This window comes from Alligator mississippiensis, chromosome 1 (genome assembly GCF_030867095.1).
Source record: "Alligator mississippiensis isolate rAllMis1 chromosome 1, rAllMis1, whole genome shotgun sequence".
In the NCBI taxonomy this organism is placed as follows: domain Eukaryota; kingdom Metazoa; phylum Chordata; order Crocodylia; family Alligatoridae; genus Alligator; species Alligator mississippiensis.
The window spans coordinates 219476708-219495238 of record NC_081824.1 but is presented as its reverse complement, the minus strand read 5'-3'; the positions used below and the strand labels follow the sequence as shown (position 1 = coordinate 219495238).

At 41.7% G+C, this 18531-nt stretch overlaps 1 protein-coding gene across 3 annotated transcripts in view; it reads left to right on the top strand.

Moving 5' to 3' along the window:
- MACROD2 (mono-ADP ribosylhydrolase 2) overlaps positions 1–18531 on the top strand; it is a 1573191-nt gene that overhangs the window by 1058219 nt on the left and 496441 nt on the right. For all 3 annotated transcript variants that reach the window (XM_059720129.1, XM_006260833.4, XM_059720128.1), the window contains exon 7: positions 10302–10332. In XM_059720129.1, the coding sequence (XP_059576112.1) occupies positions 10302–10332 (31 nt within the window). The remainder of the gene's footprint in view (positions 1–10301; positions 10333–18531) is intronic.

Sequence of the window (18531 nt, the reverse complement as noted above, 5' to 3'; positions counted from 1 at the left end):
AAATGACTGTCTATGTCATTTTCCAAATGTAGAGCGCAGTGGATTTTAGTGAGCGTGGCTATAATCATTCTCTATTCTGCCCCCCAGTTCACTGGTAAAAGGTATGTTGTACACTTCAGTCTGTGCTCTGTAACCATACTTGTTATTTCTACTCTATTTCTCATTTTCTTAACAGGCTGATTCATTGTGATTTATTGGATATAAACTACAAGGCTAAGTATTTTCTGAGCTGTAAGTTGTAATTGTTGTGAGCAGAAGTTACTGGCTATAATTCTATTCTACTTTATTTTATTTAAGAATTTTTAGAAAAGGGAACATAGCTTTTCTGTTAGACATCTCCTTTCTTAATCATCATTCCCTAATTAATTCCCTGGTTAAATATAAAGCAAGCATTAACCTTGAATAATGTCTTCCTGTATGACTAAATAAAGAATTCCTTTCCTCTGCACAATGACTCATGTTGGCTGGGGATCTGGAGCAAGCTTGAGGGTAGATTTCTGAGACTTTGTCTCAGATTCTTCTGTCCATCTGAGCTGTATTCAGTGTAGGTCCAGAGGTGACAGACATCACATACTAAGTGCAACCAAAGAAGTTGATGTCCCTTTTATGACCATTTCTATAGTAAGGCTTTGGTTCTTTCCAGCAGAGACAAAATCGTTTGACCCATAAAGAGACATATCTCTAGGTATTCAATGGACATGTCTACACGTTAATAGTTACTGCGCATTAAATTTTAGTACTTGGTTAACTTGTACTTGTGCTATTTTGTAGTTTTGTTGGTGCATGGGTTTTTATTGATGTTTACTGTGCAGTAGCCTAAAACTACTGTGCAGCAACATATTAGCACAGTTTTTGCCTGGCATGCTACTGTGCAGTGTTATTAGGCTACTGTGCACTTAGCGTCTCGTGTAGACACACCCAGTAAATTGTAACATAAAATATAATCATGCTTTATTTGGGGCACACGCTAGCACAGCTTAGGTTATGTCTTTTTCTAGTTGAGGAAGAAGGGCTTATATCTAGTATAGGCTCACAGCGGGGGTTTTGTTTTTTTTAGCTTGAATTGTGGGAGAGAGTTGTGGTGTTGTCATAAAGGTCTTACACTCAAATTTTGTTGATGACCCAAGATAGGGATTGTTCTGTGGTCTTATTAAAAGGGACCTGCTTCACTCATGGTGGGATAAAACCATTTTTGTGGCTTTGTTTTGGCACAAATAGACCATTTCATAGTCATTTCATGGAGGCCCCACCTCTCAGTGCTGAATGGCAGAGAGGCCCTGGGAGGGAGAAGGGGTGAGGGGGCAGATGCCATCTTGACTGCTGGATGCCCTTCATCTAGCCCTGCCTCTCAGCGCTAATTAGCAGAGAGGTCCCAGGTGGTGAGGAGAGAGGAGGAGTAGTTGCCATCTTATCTGCTGTGCCCTTCATGCTGACTCGCCAGCTGGTGCCTTCCCTTCCTGGGTGGTGCTTTAAAGTACATTCCTACTCATCAATGGGGAAGTGAGAAAAGCACATTAAGTAGCATTATAAGAAAACTTCTATTAGTCAATTGTCCCAACAGGTCAGATCACAGAATAACTTCATAATAATCTGTAGGAGAAATTTCAGCTCTGTGATATCAGCTCTTGTGTATAGATTGACCACTGTTTTGGAAAGAGAATGTGATTCAATTCCCAGTGCTCATTTAATTGGAACTGATGATTCTCTTACAGATTACTGCCCAATTACTGTTACTTACACTAGTATTTTTTTTTGTAATGATATGCATGGGTTCCCAGTCAGTCTCCTGAAGTGTGGCTGCTTTGGTACCAAGGCTAGCCAGTTCCTAATCCAGGCACTACAACTTCCTTCTTTTAGGGTTTAGCAGAGAAACCCCACTTTGCAGCATTCAGAGGCCACCTTTTACAGTGTCTAGGTCTTTCAGTATTTCCATACATCCTTGGCCCTTCTTCCTACAAAAATGATGGCATCAGACATTACAAATGAGCAAATTTTACTCTCTTCCTTAATAATTGAAGTATACACACACACAAACACGCATGCACGTGCTCTGTATGTTTTGAATGTCTGGCAGTTCCCCTTCCATTCTTCATTGCAATGTTTATGACAAACTGCTCTTATTCGAATTAGTTAATTAAGAAACATTTCACTTCTTATGTTTTATTGTGATAGCATAATCTATCTAATATTTTTCTGCAAAAATAATGTAATTGTTTTCCAGATTACAAACCAAAAATGGAATGGTACAGCTACTGTAATGGCTGTTAATGTTTGCAATATCTGTGTCTCTATACTAGTAAACATTAAACAGCTGGTGATATAGAAACCATAACACATGTTTATGAGAGTATTTAAAAGAAGGAATCATCATTATTCCATTGCCATGAGCTTGCTTATGAAATTCCTGAACTTATTGCCAATTTTTACTTCAAGTGTTATATATAATACTTGAATGTTTCCATATAGAATATATGTTTATGCATGTATGTAATGTTTGCATAATTTTCATCTGGTGGATCTGTTTGGTGAAGCATATGTCAGTTTTGGAACTTAGGTTTGTGTCCATAGCATGATTCTATTAACTTGGGGGCTTTAAGGTTTTCCCTTTAAAAATCATATGTACTGTTTCATTTTTACAGCTGTGTTTTCCTTGGCTATTACAGCATCCATGGAAACCATAAATCTGAAAGTATAAAGAGTTAGTAATAGAAAACTGTGGTGCCTGTTGCATAAGGCATTTCATTATAACACAATGTTTGGTTTTATCAAAGTTTGGAGAATACAAAAGTAACAGGAAATGTATCATATATGAAGATTACACTTCAAATTAGGTCTGGTCATTTACTGGTCTTTATATTTTTTAAAGCTTGAACTGGATCCATGTTTAGTGTTAATGTCCGTTTGTTAGATCTAGGTGATAACATGAAGCCCTCTTTAAGCATGTTTGTACTGTAACCACTGTAACTTTGCTTGATTGATATTCTTTGATGCCAGATGTGTAATTCTGCTGTGAACAGATACAGAACAGGGTACTGTTTTATGTCAGTATAATTTCATTCTTCTACCTAGCACTACATTCAACATACCTTCTACCTCTTATCTTGAGCAACTGTCCTCCCCATACCCCTAGTCATACTTGTCTTCTTTAGTAGGAAGCACCATATATCAGGCTAGTAACAGTATTCAAAAAGAAGATGCAGCACTTCTCAAGGCTTCATTTTAAGGAGAGAAATGTATTGACTACCTCCTTTACCAGTAAAAGAAACTGTAGGGCACTAAATGTGACCTTCTTCTTCCACCATAAGTAGTAGCTCATGTAAGTGATAATCTGTTCTAGTTTTCCCAGTTTCCTAGCTACTGAGGAAGTCAAAGAAGCCTTGACATCCTCATAGATTCATAGATGTTAGGGTCGGAAGGGACCTCAACAAATCATCGAGTCCGACTCCCTGCATAGACAGGAAAGAGTGCTGGGTCTAGATGACCCCAGCCAGATGCCTATCTAACCTCCTTTTGAAGACCCTCAGGGTAGGGGAGAGCACCACCTCCCTTGGGAGCCCATTCCAGACCTTGGCCACTCTAACTGTGAAGAAATTCCTCCTAATGGCCAGTCTAAATCTGCTCTCTGCTAGCTTGTGGCCATTATTTCTTGTAACTCCCAGGGGCGTCTTGATGAGTAGAGCCTCGCCAATTCATTCTGTGCCCCCACAATGAATTTATAGGCAGCCACAAGGTCTCCTCTCAACCTTTTCTCTTGCAGAGGCTGAAGAGGTCCAGGTGCACTAGTCTCTCCTCATAGGGCTTGGCCTGCAAGCCCTTAACCATACGAGTGGCCCTTCTCTGGACCCTCTCCAGGTTATCCACATCCCTCTTGAAGTGTGGCACCCAAAACTGGATGCGGTATTCCAACTGTGGTCTGACCAGCGCCCGATAGAGGGGAAGTATCACCTCCTTGGTTCTGTTTGTCATGCATTTGCTGATATACGCTAAAGTGCAGTTAGCTTTTCTGATGACTTCGTCACACTGACAACTCATGTTCATCTTGGAGTCCACTAGGACTCTGAGATCCCTTTCCACTTCTGTGCTGCCGAGCAGGTCATTTCCTAGGCAGTAGGTGTACTGGACATTTCTCCTCCCTAGGTGCAGCACTTTGCATTTCTCCTTGTTGAACTGCATTCTATTGTTTTCTGCCCATTTGTCCAACCTGTCCAGGTCTGCCTGTAGTTGTTCCCTGCCCTCTGGTGTGTCCACTTCTCCCCAGAGTTTTGTATCATCCACAAACTTGGACAGAGTACACTTCACTCCCTCGTCCAAGTCACTGATGAAGACATTGAAGCGTATCGGTCTAAGGACCGAGCCCTGCGGGACCCCACTGCCCATGTCCTTCCAGGTCGATACCGACCCGTCCATCACCACTCTCTGGGTGTGACCCTCTAGCTAATTTGCCACCCACCAGACTGTGTAATCATCCAAGTCACAGCCTCTTAATTGTTCACCAGTATGGGGTAGGATACCATATCGAAGGCCTTCCTGAAGTGTAAGTAAACCATGTCAACCCCTACTCCTGCGTCCAGGTGTTTTGTAACCTGGTCATAAAAAGAGACTAGATTAGTCGGGCATGATCTACCTGCTACAAACCCGTGCTGGTTTCCCCTCAGCATAATTTTTCCTGCTGGGCTCTCACATATATGAGCCTTAATAATCTTTTCAAAGACTTTACCAAGGATGGAGGTGAGACGGACTGGCCTATAGTTGCTTGGATCCTCCTTCCTCCCCTTCTTGAAAATAGGGGCCACATTGGCCCTTTTCCAGTCCTCCAGGACCTGGCCCATGCACCACGAGTGCTCAAATATTCTTGCCAGTGGCTGTGCAATGACATCAGCCAGTGCCTTCAGTACCCCTGCTTATCTGGGCCTGCCGACTTTAATGCATCCAGTCCTTCCAAGTGACTCTGCACTATCTCAGGGTCAGCACTTGGTGGTGTGGCGCCCTGCTGTTGTCTCTCTATGATCCCATTATGAAACTTGTCTTGCCCCTTGTTAAGGAACACTGAGGCAAAGAACTCATTGAGGAGTTCAGCCTTGTCCCCCTGTCTGTCACCAATTGCTTTTGCCCGTTCAGTAGTGGTCTTATACTGCCCTGGGCCTTCCTTTTACTCCCTATATATCTGAAAAACAATTTTTTGTTATTCTTAACTTGGGATGCCATCTTCAGCTCCATGGTAGCTTGGGCAAATATAGCTTGCTCTATATTTTAATTACATGAGTTGCACTTGGAAAAAGTTAAGATGGAACCTGGGCTTGAAAGTCCATAAAAAATACTACCCAGAAAAGGGTGTTGAAGGAGTTCAATATTCCTGCAGCTTGGAGATGGCTGGTGCAGTCCTAGAATGTGAGTATTGCTGCTTGGGTTGGAGATAAGAATATGATGCCTAGAAAATATACTGATTTGGAAGGGCTCAGTTGGAGACTTGGGGCATTTATAGATGTGCTTCATCAGGCAGAGGGCGGGGAACTTTAATTAGCACGCCCACTCTAATTAAAAGTGCCTGAGCGTCCTGTGTATTAGTGTCCCCATGCTGCAAGAATGGTAGCAAGGAGCTTTGAACTAAAGCTCATTCAATGAGCTTTAGTTCAAAGCACCCCAACACCATTATTTAGCGTGGGGATGCTGATATATGTGATGCTGGAGGCTGCTGGAGAGCATTAATTTTTGTACCAGATGTACAGCGCGTCGAAGTGGCTTCCCTGCATGTGTTTAAGTGCCCTTAGAGAGCATATAATAAAGCTGGATACTGGAGAGAAAAGCAAGGGAAATGCTGGCTGCCTTATCCTTGAAGGTGAACGACTGCATTTCAAGTAGGGAGCATCTCTCACACACGCTTGGATCAAGAAGGATAAATCTGAGACAAATTGTCATAACTTTCTAAGCTGGAAGGGTTACTGATTTATTTTGCATGAAAATTAAGGCACTTTAAGAGACTGACAACATCTCTTTGAAACAATGTATCTTGCTCATATGATGCCATTATTTTTCTCAGGAATGGTTGTTCCCAGCAGTAATAGGATTGGCCTAATATCATGCATAGTTTGTACTACATATGAGTTGGTACAAAGTGTTGCTTAAAAGCCTGTTTATGGAGTACCTGAACTAAAACATGCAGCAGTTTCAAAAAAGATAAAAATGCATCCCTTTGGGTTGAACTAACTCTATAGGTACCCATAGTAATTAGCCTATATGTGAGTTATTACAGGCATGTTTATTTCAAAGTCAGTCTCTTCAAATGTGTTCCTCTCTTTCATGTGCTCAGAGAGCGCAGGGTCTGACAGTAAAGGGGTGAGTGTGGGGGGGAGGGGGCTTCAGGGAAAAGAAGTTGGGGGCAGAGGGTAAAGGGTCCAACTGGCACCCCAGATTTATTTTCCCTGCTGTAGCACTGGGATGGGGACAATTTCAAGGCAGGCTTCCAATAATTAGATACTATACCTGGAAAATTATAACAAATTTATACATTTTTCATACATAGAATGTAATTATCATGGGGGGTGAGGGGGAAGGGTTCATCTTGTATTCAGAGGGTCATCTTATATATGAGTAAATACAGTATTTTTTTCTCCACATCTGTTAGGGCTAGGACAAGAAGTAGCAGGTTTAAATTACAACAAGGGAGAGTTAGGTTGGATATCAGGAAAAACGTTTTCAGTGGAAGGAAAGTTGGTTGCTGAGGACAGTCATTACTGGAATCATTTAGGAACAGGATGGACAGGTATCTTCCAGAAGTTGTTAAGGCATAGCCTATCTTGCCTTTGGAGGATGGGACTAGATCCCTTGTGAGGTCCTTTTTATCCTCATTTTCTATGATTCTATGACTTTGATTCCAGTTTAAGTTCCTATTGATTATTTCTGCAGTGGTGATGGTAGGTTTCAGTTTGTAGCATGCACATAATCTCAGACAATACATCAGCCTGTTTCTGACAAGATAAGATACAATACTTTTCTGTACAAAGTAGAATAGTTATGTAGGCATTCATAAAGCATCTAAACCAAAAAGGGAACTGTAGGTTAGTTACTCCAGGAGTCAGAACTTATCTGCATTTTACTAATTTGCTATTTAACTTCAAAGGGTCAGAGGGTATTTTAAAGTACTAGTACCTTTTGATAGTTCACTTTTGGCTCACATGCTTGCAAATGCTTGTCTATAACTCCCAGTCTCAGTGCTGAATTATGGTCTGGACGTGGTTACCAAAAGGCTGCCCCTGTTCCTCAGCTCCTCATCCATCCTGCCCAATATGCTGGAACATGTGATAGGTGAGCTTGTATTCCACCTGTCACAGTCTTACTCAGGATGAATACACATTTTTGATTCACCTTGCACATAAACCCCTTGATTTATGTGTGGCTTTACTATTTCTTTGCTGTTTACATCCCTCCATCTCTAATTGCTGTGCTGTTGCTATGGTACATCATTGTTATAAAACTTTAATTATGCATCACAGCTCAATTGATGGGATAGAGGGTCCTGTTGAATATGTGGATTTTTGCTTTATTTATTTATGTGTTTATCTGTTTCGCCTGAAAGCAAATCTATGACATTTCTTGCTCTTTGCTAAGGTTTTGTTATTTTTTATGTATAATACGTTGAAATTCCTTGAGCTGCACATAACTCTGAAAGCCAGATGGGGGGGGGGGGGGGAAGGGGAGGAAGAGTTAATACTAAATCTTTTGTTTATATGTAAAATTGTTCATGGAGAAAACAAATTGTTGGCAACAGTGGATGTCTGTTGCGTATGGCTTACAAGAACAACATGCTGCAAAATTCCCACATGTTCTGATAACAGTATATTGTAAGAGAAGAAAATGGGATGTCTGAAGTCCACAAGCCAGTCACCTGCTTCCTGAAATCAAACACTGATCATGATTTATTTAATTTCCTCTCTGAATTTTTAGAGAATAGTAGTGTTGAGCTCTAAAAAAATGCATTTTTCCTGTAATACAGCTGTCCTTCATCTATATATTAAGGGGCCATCAATCCAGATGATTAATACAGATCATTGTTTTTATAACAATTCTAGGTTTTGATTTTAGATTATTGGTAGACATTTGCTAAAATTCCTTTTTTATCTTGAGTTTCTGTGGAAGGATATAATGGTAACCACAAGTTTTTACGTGACCCTCTCAGCTATACTGTTGGTCCAAAAAAAAAAAAAAATCACCCACAAACATCCTGCATTTTTCTGGACCATCATGCCTGCATCGTCCAAACATTTTGCTAATTCTTTCACTTTTGTAATCACTAGAGATTATAAAAAAGGTTAGATAAACTACATCCATTTGTTCCTTAAAGCAATATACCTATGAGATGTGAGATCATAACATTGTTTCGGGGACACTTTCATTACTTTTAGTTAAGGTGGGTCTTTTGGTGATCTCAGCGCAATATCATAGAATCTTTTATCACAATCTCTTACCTAACTAGAATCATCTTCTTAGTAGCTTCCCCCTCACATTATTCCGTAGGTAATAGATGTCTGCTTTTATTTTTATCATCCAACCCAGTTTTCTGGAGGCAAAGCTGGTTTTTTTCTCCCCAGTTTGCACTCTGTAAAGTAAATAAAATACCACAAGTCTGGCTGGAATCCGATACTCTGCCCTTCCCTTTTCTTGCAGCCATTACAAGGTCTATGCATCTGGCAGTGATTGTTCTGCTAATCCATCCTGTCTACTTGCTGGTTTTGGGGTCCTCCTTCCCTGTGAATATTTGGATGGTTTGTTTCTAGTGCTGCTTATAGTTTCCTTAATTGACAAAAGTGAACTTAAAACAATGTTCTGTCAGGTTCATCGCTGCCCATTTCTAAATAACATGCTTAAGACTAGCTAGAGTGCTGTTAGCATTACTCTACTTCTCACTGGGTGCATCAACACATGCTATTAAAGCGAAGCAATATATTCTAGTACTTAGTACACCAGAATTGATTGCTGCTGGGTGCTATGTTTACATGTGTACCTGGCACCAGAGCATGTGAAGCTGGGTTGGAGCAGCCCCAGCTGGCAAAGGACCCAGGGGGTCAGCCTGCCAGCCTGGGGCTGCTCCGACCTGGCTCAGTGTGCTGCAGTGGGGCTGGCTGGGGCACGAGGGTGCTCCGTCCAGTGCAGGGCTAGCTTCTGCACTGAAGTACCTTCATGCCTCAGCCAGCCCCATCAGCATCTGCATGTGTGGTGTTACGGAGTTAAAAACTCCGCAGCAGGGTAGTACTTGTATTTACAAGTACTACCCTGCTGCAGAGTTGATTAGTTTCCTGTGCCCTAATAGGGGCACAGGTATAGATGCAAGACATTTACTGAGGAGCTGATTAGTCTACTCCGTAGTAAACATTTAGTGTAGATGTGCCCATTGGATGCATCTACATGTATAATGATTTCAAAGCATTAGACTCTGGAGCAGTTTGAGCTGAAGTAAACTATACCCAGGCACAGCATCTACATGTGCACCCAGGACAGTAGCAATTTGAGCTGGGGTGGAACAGTTTATGCCAGAGCCACTCCTGCCCTGCTTGGACTAGGCTGGCAGGGAGCATGGGGGATCAGGTCAGGCTCTGGGTGGTGGCATCAGGCAGCAGAGGGGCTGCCTGGGGAATGAGGGTGCTGAAAGTACGGAGTTGTGCGGCTAGGTGGCAGGCAGGAGTCTGGCTACCGGCTGCCTGGGCACAATGTATGCCTGCAATCAGTGTCTACACATGCACTTAATCACAGTTAATTACCCCACAGTAAGATAGTACTGTCCTCAGCCGTACTATTTTATGGTTTCATAGTTTCGTAGTAGTTTGGGGTCAGAAGGGACCTGAACAGATGATCTAGTCTGACCCCTCGCCACTGGCAGGAGCACACGCTGGAATCACATGATCCCAGACAGGTGTTCAACTTCTTTTTTAATTTACCCAAGGTAGGAGCGAGGACCACTTCCCTAGGAAGTTGGTTCCAGATCCTAGCCACCCTAACAGTGAAATATGTACACGTGTAGACAACGATGCTTACTTCACAGCTAATTAGTCTACTCACAGTTAAGCATGTGTATAGATGCAGCCACTGAGGAGAAAGCTAGCATTAGCAGTGACGACAATGACCATCCATAGATTGTGTTTCTCAGTTCCTATAGTGTGTATTAAAATATTGATCTCTGGTATAGTTCTCTTGTCCAGACTTGGATATTGCATCTTGTAATGGTAATAAGTAGGCATTTAAAATATTCTTAGTTTTGATAAGCATTTGAAAAACAAAAATCCACTTATTTATTTGTTTGTGTTTTACAGGCATTCCCCTGTATTTCAACAGGAATTTATGGTAAGATGGATTTATTTTATGTTACTATTTAAGAAGTTTTCCCCTCAAAGAATCTGTGGGTCAGTGTTGCTTAAACATAGATGTTTCTTTGTGTTTTTGCAGCTTATTCCCCATTTTGGCTAGTGCATGAGTTTGTATTTGTATTGTTGCAATATAGCCCAAAAGCTTTGACCATGACTGGGATCTTGTGAGGTCTGTAATCCAAAGAATTTACAAGCTGAAGCCCTAGTCTTGCAAACATTTATTGAAACTTTACATATCTACGACCAGCAACAGACTGAACTAGGTATGGGCAAGTGTTTTTAGAATAGTAGTCTAAGGACATAAAAATACTAAGACAGGAGAAACAGTATAAGAGCAGGAGTGGCCAACAAGTGGCATGGGTGCTACAAGTGGCATGGGAAGCCTTCATGTTTGACACGTGGCAGTTCAGAGAGTGAGCAGAAGGCAAATTAGCAGGTTGAGCAGGGAGCAGAAAACAGAGCAGCAAATTACCCAGGGAGCAAAGGGCAAGGTGCAGAAAGCAGAGCAGGAGATCAGGTAGGGAAAGGGGATCATAGTGGTACCTGGGGAAGGCCCAAGGCTTATTTTATGGCATGCCTGCCAAGAAGGTTGTTCTCCACTAGTATAAAACATGAAGGCAAAATGACCAAGAAGATATGAGACAGAGTTAGCCATGTTAGTTTGATGTAAGGCAGAAAGCAGGGTAGAGGCTAGTTTCAGAATGTAGTTTCATGCGTAAAAAGCAGGAGAGAAAAACATGGAGACTCATATAGGTGGAGCAGGTGTTTTGCCAGGGAATACATTTCAAATCTTATAAATTGCTTTTTTTTTTAGCCCTTCTAAATTCATGCTGTAAGATAATGTTTTGGGTTATTTTTATGTTAACTTAAGAGTATTAGAGAAGCTAGCTTTGCAGCAAATTTTAAGAAAATCATATAGGAAACAGGCACTACCATAATAAGTGTTTTCTGCTATGTTTGTGCAAAAGTAAAATGTATTAAATTGCAGTTGTTTTGCCCCTTTAAAACATGCAGCTTTTTTGATGGTTTAGGACTAATTAGTGCAATATTATGGAGGAAAAATATATTCAGAAGCATGATTTAATTATGTGATTTTTATTTTATTTTTTTTTTTGGTAAAAGAAAAAGGTAATTTTTTTTATTCCATGCCACCATCTGCATAATACAGAGCAAACTTTTTCTGGGCTGATTGTTGTGAAGGTGGTTAGGCAGAATCAGATTTCAGCTTAGAGCCGAATTGCCCTTAATGCTTTTCTTTTTCTCTTCCAAACTGCATTAGTGCTGCTTCATGAGAAGATACGGTTACGATTTAGAAACATGAGAAATCACTAGATATAGATCTGGATCCAGATAAAGCTTAGTCTTAGTAACCAAACTCCTATTTTTCAAGGGACAGTCAATACTGATTTTCAGGCATGCATTTTGGATAACATGTACCTTTTCTTCCTTAAAACATAACATGGATACTTTTTTGTTATTAGTATATGAAAACAGGCCAGCTATGATGCATATGTATGCGATTTAGTAGGAAATGAAATGCACAAACAATTACAGTTCATTTTATAAGAGGTGGTGTAGTTAATAGAAAATAAACCTAGCAGGCAAGAAATCTAGTTCCCTCAAATCAGTGAGAGGAAGTTACAAAGCATCTCCAGATGGAACATTAAATACCATTTTTCCCCAGTAATGGATGCTTTTGGAGATGCTCATTGATTTTTATCTGGAATCCTAAGACACACAGTAGAAGCATTATGTAGTGTAGCAGATGCAATTTTCATATTTATTTGTCATTGTCACTGGTGTATAAAGAAACAAGCATATTTACCGAGACTGTTGAGGTTTTTCAAAGGATTGTTTCCCCCACCCCCACTACAAAAGGCTGTCAATGTTCTACCCTCTGTAGCAGGGCCTGGCCCTAAGGCCAGCTGTGCTGCCCCCAGTAGCCAAACATCTGCTGGCCCACTCCGGCTCCTCAGAGTATCCTTCCTTTTCTACCTAGCCTGTCATGCCTCAATGGAGTTTATAGTATTGTGGGAGGCTGTCCCAGAGCCTTAAAGTGAGCCTCTGTCCCTCAGCTGCCTTGTGCTTCACATGCCCAGTGGGCACTAGTCTTGCTCTTAAGCACTAAATTGCCTTAGGGGCCTCCCCCATAGCCACACCAATGGCTTGTGGGTGTCACTCAGTATCAGTTCGGATGGGACATGACACTTGGCCCCTCAGGCCTCCAACCTTCCAGCCTTGTTCTTCTTACTCTGGCCGTACCCCTCAGTTGAGGTCCGCTGCCCCGGACCTTGGTTCCTGGGCTCCAGCCCTGGTCTCGACCTCTTGGGCTCTGGGCCCCTTGGTCCTTTGGTCTCACTGTTTCAAAGTTCAGCCTCTGATCTTGCCCTCTTGGATTCTGGTTTTGCCCTCTCAGGCTCTGGGATCCATGGCCCTTTCTCTTATGACAGCTCCCTGGGGTCTCTGACCCAGGTAAGGCAGCTCTTGGTCTGCCCAACTCCCCATGGGTCTCTGACCCAGGCAAGGCAGCGTTAGGTTTGGCCAGCTCCCTTGGGGTCTCTGACCCAAGCAAGTTTCTAAACTAGGTGCTCTTTTGGCTCCCTGTCACACTCCCTAGCTAAGCTGCTTCTTTGCATTATAATACATGCCTTCCAATTTTCAATTAAAAGCAAGAACAATTGTTTTCCAAAACACATATGTATTCCAACTGCCTGCCCTGACTCTCATACAAGACCATCAAAAGGAAAGCAGATAAGAGTTTGTCTTTGTGTCAGATCTGAAATTTGAACATTGTAATCAAGGTGTGACAGGAGCTAGTGTAGTGTGGCATACATTTGTGGACCAAGGCCACTCACAGCACACACCAGTATGCTTTTCTTTTCCTATAGTTTGTCGGTTTCTGTCTTGTTCATTGCTAACACATCTCTCTGGAAATTTTCATTGTCCAGGAAAGCAAGGGAATTTCTCATTCAGGTAACTTAGTTGAATAATATCACTTCCCATCTCATAAAATTATTTCTGAGCTGTCATAATAATAAAGATTTTCTCTAGATTATTTGTGAACTTCCTTGTCTACTAATATAGTTGAGGCAAACCTTTGCATGGGTTCATTAGAGGGTCGCTTCAGAATACTCTTTTCTCCTTAGAAAGAAATAGGGAAGAAGCAAGCAAGCCGCCTACTGAGTTTCTGGGCAAAAGCAGATCCCTTTTCATGAGAAAACGTTTGATGCAGAAAAAGTCCTTCTTCATGCCAAAACATACTCTCTATGCTGCAGCACCAGCCCTTTAAAATGCTGGAGGTACCTACATGAACAAGCTAGAGCCCTGAGAAGGCCAGAGGCAGTTGCCATTAAGGCACCATGCTAAGAGTCAAAAGGAAGACTCTGCTTTTCATGTGTTTCTATTTAAAGAGCTCTGGCAACAGTTTCCCTCCTGGGGGAATCTTTGCCTTTCAAGTCACATGCTTTCAAACAAGGGATTCAAATGTTTAAAAATCAGGTAGAAAAGGCCTGATACTGATTTCATGTAAGTATGTTTGAAAGAGATAAGAATCAGGCCTAAAGACTTGCTAAATAAAAACTGCATTACCTCCTCCTTAGAAATCTGTGTAATCTCCGATGTGGTGATAAACTGATGATCAGTCCAAGAAATAAAAACCAGAAAAAGCAGAGTAGAGACTCATCCCTCCCTGTATCTTTCTGAGATACCCTAGTCGATTGCAGTATGATTGTAACAGGTGCTTTCCTTATGGCAGAAACATTTGAATTCAGAATCAAAAGTCCTGTGGAAGAAATCCAAAGGTTTGTGTCAGTTTAGTATTATGAATTGCCAGCTAATGAAGTATTTAGCACCAGTGCCCTACTGTTTTCATGTTATCTTCAAAAACAATGGTCTTCTAGATACATTGTACTTAAATTACTTTTTGAAGCCAGTGAATGATTCTGATGTAATTTCTCCTCTTTAAGGATCAGCTGGTGTTTCTCCTGTTTCTTTCTCTACAGAAAAGTTAGTATCAGTTTCAAAATCAAATCAAATAAAAGCCCTTCTGAGAATAAATATAGAGACAAATTTTATGTGCTGCAGGAGAAAAAAGGATATTGTTGTTAAAAGAATTGTATCATATCAGAAGTTTGTTATTACCCAGAGTGGGTGCATCTACACATGTGCTTTACTGCGAAGCTGACTAATTAGCTCTACAGTAAAGCATCACCGTCTACACATCTGCCCTTATTACAGCACAGTAAATTAATTAACTCTGCTGTGGGATAGTACTGTCCGAGACAAGCACTATCCTACAGCTGAGTAGTTATGTGCACTGAAACACGCACATTAACAGTGACCAGGGCTGGCTGGGGCACAAGGGTGCTAGTGTGGGGCTGCTAGCTAGCCCTGTGCTGTAGCACCTTCATGGCCCAGCCAGCCTCTCTGTAGCTCACATTAAGCCAGGTTGGAGCAGCCCCAGACTGGCAGGCTGACCCCCTCCCTCCCTCCCCCCAACTTTCTGCCAGCTGGGGCTGCTCCAACCTGGCTTAATGGGCTGCAGTCCTGGGTGCACATCTAAACACTGTGCCCAGGAGAAATAAACTCTGGTGCAAACTGTGCCAGAGTTTATTACTACGTGCCAATTGCACGTATAGATGTACCCACTGTGAACAAAGATCAGCATTAAAAAAAATCTACTGTATGCATAATTATCACATTGTGATATGTGAGACGCTGTCAGAATAAAACCCTTAGGAATTTTTCCAGAAAAATCATCTTTGAATGCAGATTGAATACTGAATATTTTATGTCTCTTTTTTTTTTAGTAATAGTATGTCTGTTAAAACAAAAAGATAGCAGGGGTCATAGATTCCATGATTTCCATCTCTCTTAAAAAGCACACAAGATTTATCATGCTCTTCCCAAGCTATTTGGGTGCTTTAGCAGGAGGCTAAGAGCATTTGTGATGGTAAGCAATCAAAGCAGCATCACTGGGCACCATCACAGTTGCTAAATTAAAACCGAGGCTGCATACATGGGTGTGAGGAGGTAGGAATTTTACATATAATGAATTCATACCAGTTCACAGATCCTATGGAAGAAGTTTTAAGGATGTTATCTATCTACGCCAATGATCTCAGCCAAGATGCCATAGCACATTGGGGTGCTGTGAGATCCTTTTAAGGTTGCCACAGGGTGCCATGCAATATTAGCACTGTTAGCTGTGCAAACAAACAGGTATATATGATTCACAAGATAAACCCAAATAGAAATCCAGATTGTCTAAAACATCCCGCCCTGTGGTGGTCTTTCTGAGTTCTTTGCAATAGAAGAATTGCTCTATTATACTTTTCCATAGTGAAGAAATAAGTGAAACCTAAGAGCTAACACTTTCTGGTGCCTTGAGTCTAAGGAGATTGAGGACCACTGATCTATGCTGTCCTACTGATATATATCTCACTGCCTTATTAAAATAGTATTTGTTGAGGCATCTCTTGCTGGAGACTTAGTCTGCTGTGCTACATTACAGCAAGGTAAAAAATTATTTTAACATTGATTAAAAGATAAAGAAGAAGGGGAAAAAACCCACATGGAGACCTCATTTTAACAGATTCCTTCCCTCTTCCCCTCTTCCATCTGTCTCTAGATAGCAGTGATACTGTATAGAATATTAATCCTTGCTTGGACTGTCTCTAAAATACTATCAAATGTACATTTTGAGGGATGAAAAGAGTGGTAGCTCATTAGGTTTTGTTGCTAGTGTTTCTTTTCTAAGACAGGCAGGACAAATGCATATATGAGGGAAAGAGAGAGAAAGAGTAAAATCTGGGTAAAATGCAGAATATGTCTGATGCTTGCACATTGATTGGTGGAAATTGATAGGCACAGCACATAGTATGCACCCGTATTAGCCACTTGGAAGCAAGACACACTGTAAAAGTTTGTTTTTAGCATCCTGTTCTGGTTATAGCAAGTGCTGCAAAGTTAGTTTTGTTCTATATAGCTAAGCCAGATGCTGTCAGTCAGAAGGCAAAGAGAGCAAAGAGACTAAGGTGCAATAGGTGTATCAGTGATGGAATGGCAATAAGAGCGTATATTTTTATCTGAAGAATTGCTCAGGACTGACTTAAAGAGATGGAGATGAAGATGTTAGTTCATTCCTTTGTTGCATTTTGTGTGGTAGACAGGGTCAGTTTCAGAATCAGGAAGAAAAGGAAGCCCTAACAGAGTAGTGGTAGCTTCTTGGGTCAATATGTGCTAATAGGATTGGTTATGCTGATGGCTGTGAATGTCTCAGAGCCCCAGGGACTCTTGGGAGCACCTAGGAAAGGAGAAAGAATGGTAGTCCTGCATTCACCCTAACCACAGTGTTATAAGGCTCTGCAACCTCGTTGTGGATCAAAAAAAGATAAAGCAGATCACAGAACTACCCTGAAATGAAAAGGAATAAAGTAATCCAGCAATCTCTCCATCTCAGTTAGAGAAACCTACAAGCTCCACTGAACTGAGGGACGCGGGGAATCTCGAGAGAGTTCAGAGGAGCGCCACTCGCATGATTAGTGGCCTTCGTGATAGACCCTATGGGGGGAGGTTAAGAGAGCTGAATCTCTTCAGCCTTCACAAGACACGGCTGAAGGGAGATCTTGTGGCCACCTATAAATTTATTAGGGGAGGTCAATGGGGAATAGGGGAAGCGCTGTTTACTAAGGTGCCCCAGGGAGTGACTAGGAATAACGGGTGTAAACTAGTTAAGAGTGGATTTAGGTTAGATATTAGGAAGAAATTTTTCACAGTAAGGGTGGCCAGGATCTGGAATGGGCTTCCAAGAGAGGTGGTGCTATCACCTAGCTTGGAGGTCTTCAAGAGGAGGCTAGATAGTCACCTGGCTGGGGTCACTTGACCTCGGTCCTCTTTCCTGCCAGGGGCAGGGGGTCGGACACGATGATCCATTGTGGTCCCTTCCGACTCTATAATCTATGAATCTATGAACTATTGGCAGAACAGGCAGAGGAGAGACCTCAAATACACAGGGGGCACAGAGGTAACTTACAATATGAATCCAATGAAAAGCATTTCCAATAGACCATGTAAAAATGCTTCCTCAAAAGAAGATGTATTTATTACTAAGCCATTATATAACCTAACCAAAATCTCCACTATACCTTAATCCCCAAATTCTCACTCCAGACAATCTCAATACATGGCATTTTTTACTCTACTTTGTCACTTTGTTCAACAGCAATGTTATGTAAGACTTGTAAAAGTTAAAATAATATTTTGACACTACCTACCCTTCTTTGAACAATGCAGTATTCAACCAAGAGTAAGGCTTACTTATTTGTTTACTGCTGATATAAGAATGACTAGGATAAGAGTCTGAAATGATTTTCATTTCATTTCATTGGTTAACTTTTCATTGAAATTGTAATCAATATTCATGAAGACCACATGATGGTGATTGTAATATGCAAATAATTCTGGAGATCTACTTAGCATTTATTTAGGAATCTGTAACATGCATATTACTTAGCAGGGATCTTATTTCTGACAGGATGGAGTCCATGTTACTAATTGTTCTCTTCTCACCCCCCATCCTCTTTGGAATATCTTTTAAATACCCAAAAATTACCAGAGAAGATAAACTGATTATCTCTCAGCAATCTAAACCCAGTATTCAAATGACTTACTTAGCAAGGAGAAACTCTGACTTGATTCCAAAAGGAATACTTTACTAGGGCTATGCGAAGCTTTGGGTGCTAATTTGATTTGGAGGGGATTTAGCCCAATTCGGCGGCTGAACGTCTGAATCCAAATCAAATCGGGAGACCAATAAAAAGGTCTGAATCAATTCGGGGAACATTTGGAGATTCAGATAGTCCTCGGTTGCCACTGCAGGGAGCTGGACCCAGACTCCGTGCCGGTAAGTAGGTGGCCGAGGTTGGGGGGGTGGAGGAGGGGGCAGGGGACTATAGGGGGACCCCCAACAGGCTCTATCCCCTGCCTGCTCCCCCAGCCTCCCTGAGCTCCCCCCAGCCCCTGCCCGCTCTGCTGCCCCATCAATGGCAGCCCCACCCAGTCCCAGTGTCCTGGCTCTTTAAAAAAACAAAAAACAATCCGTACTTCCTGGCTGCTGCAGCAGCCATTAGGGCTTCTGGGGGTTTGTGGCAGAGCCCCCTACACAGTGCAGGGCATT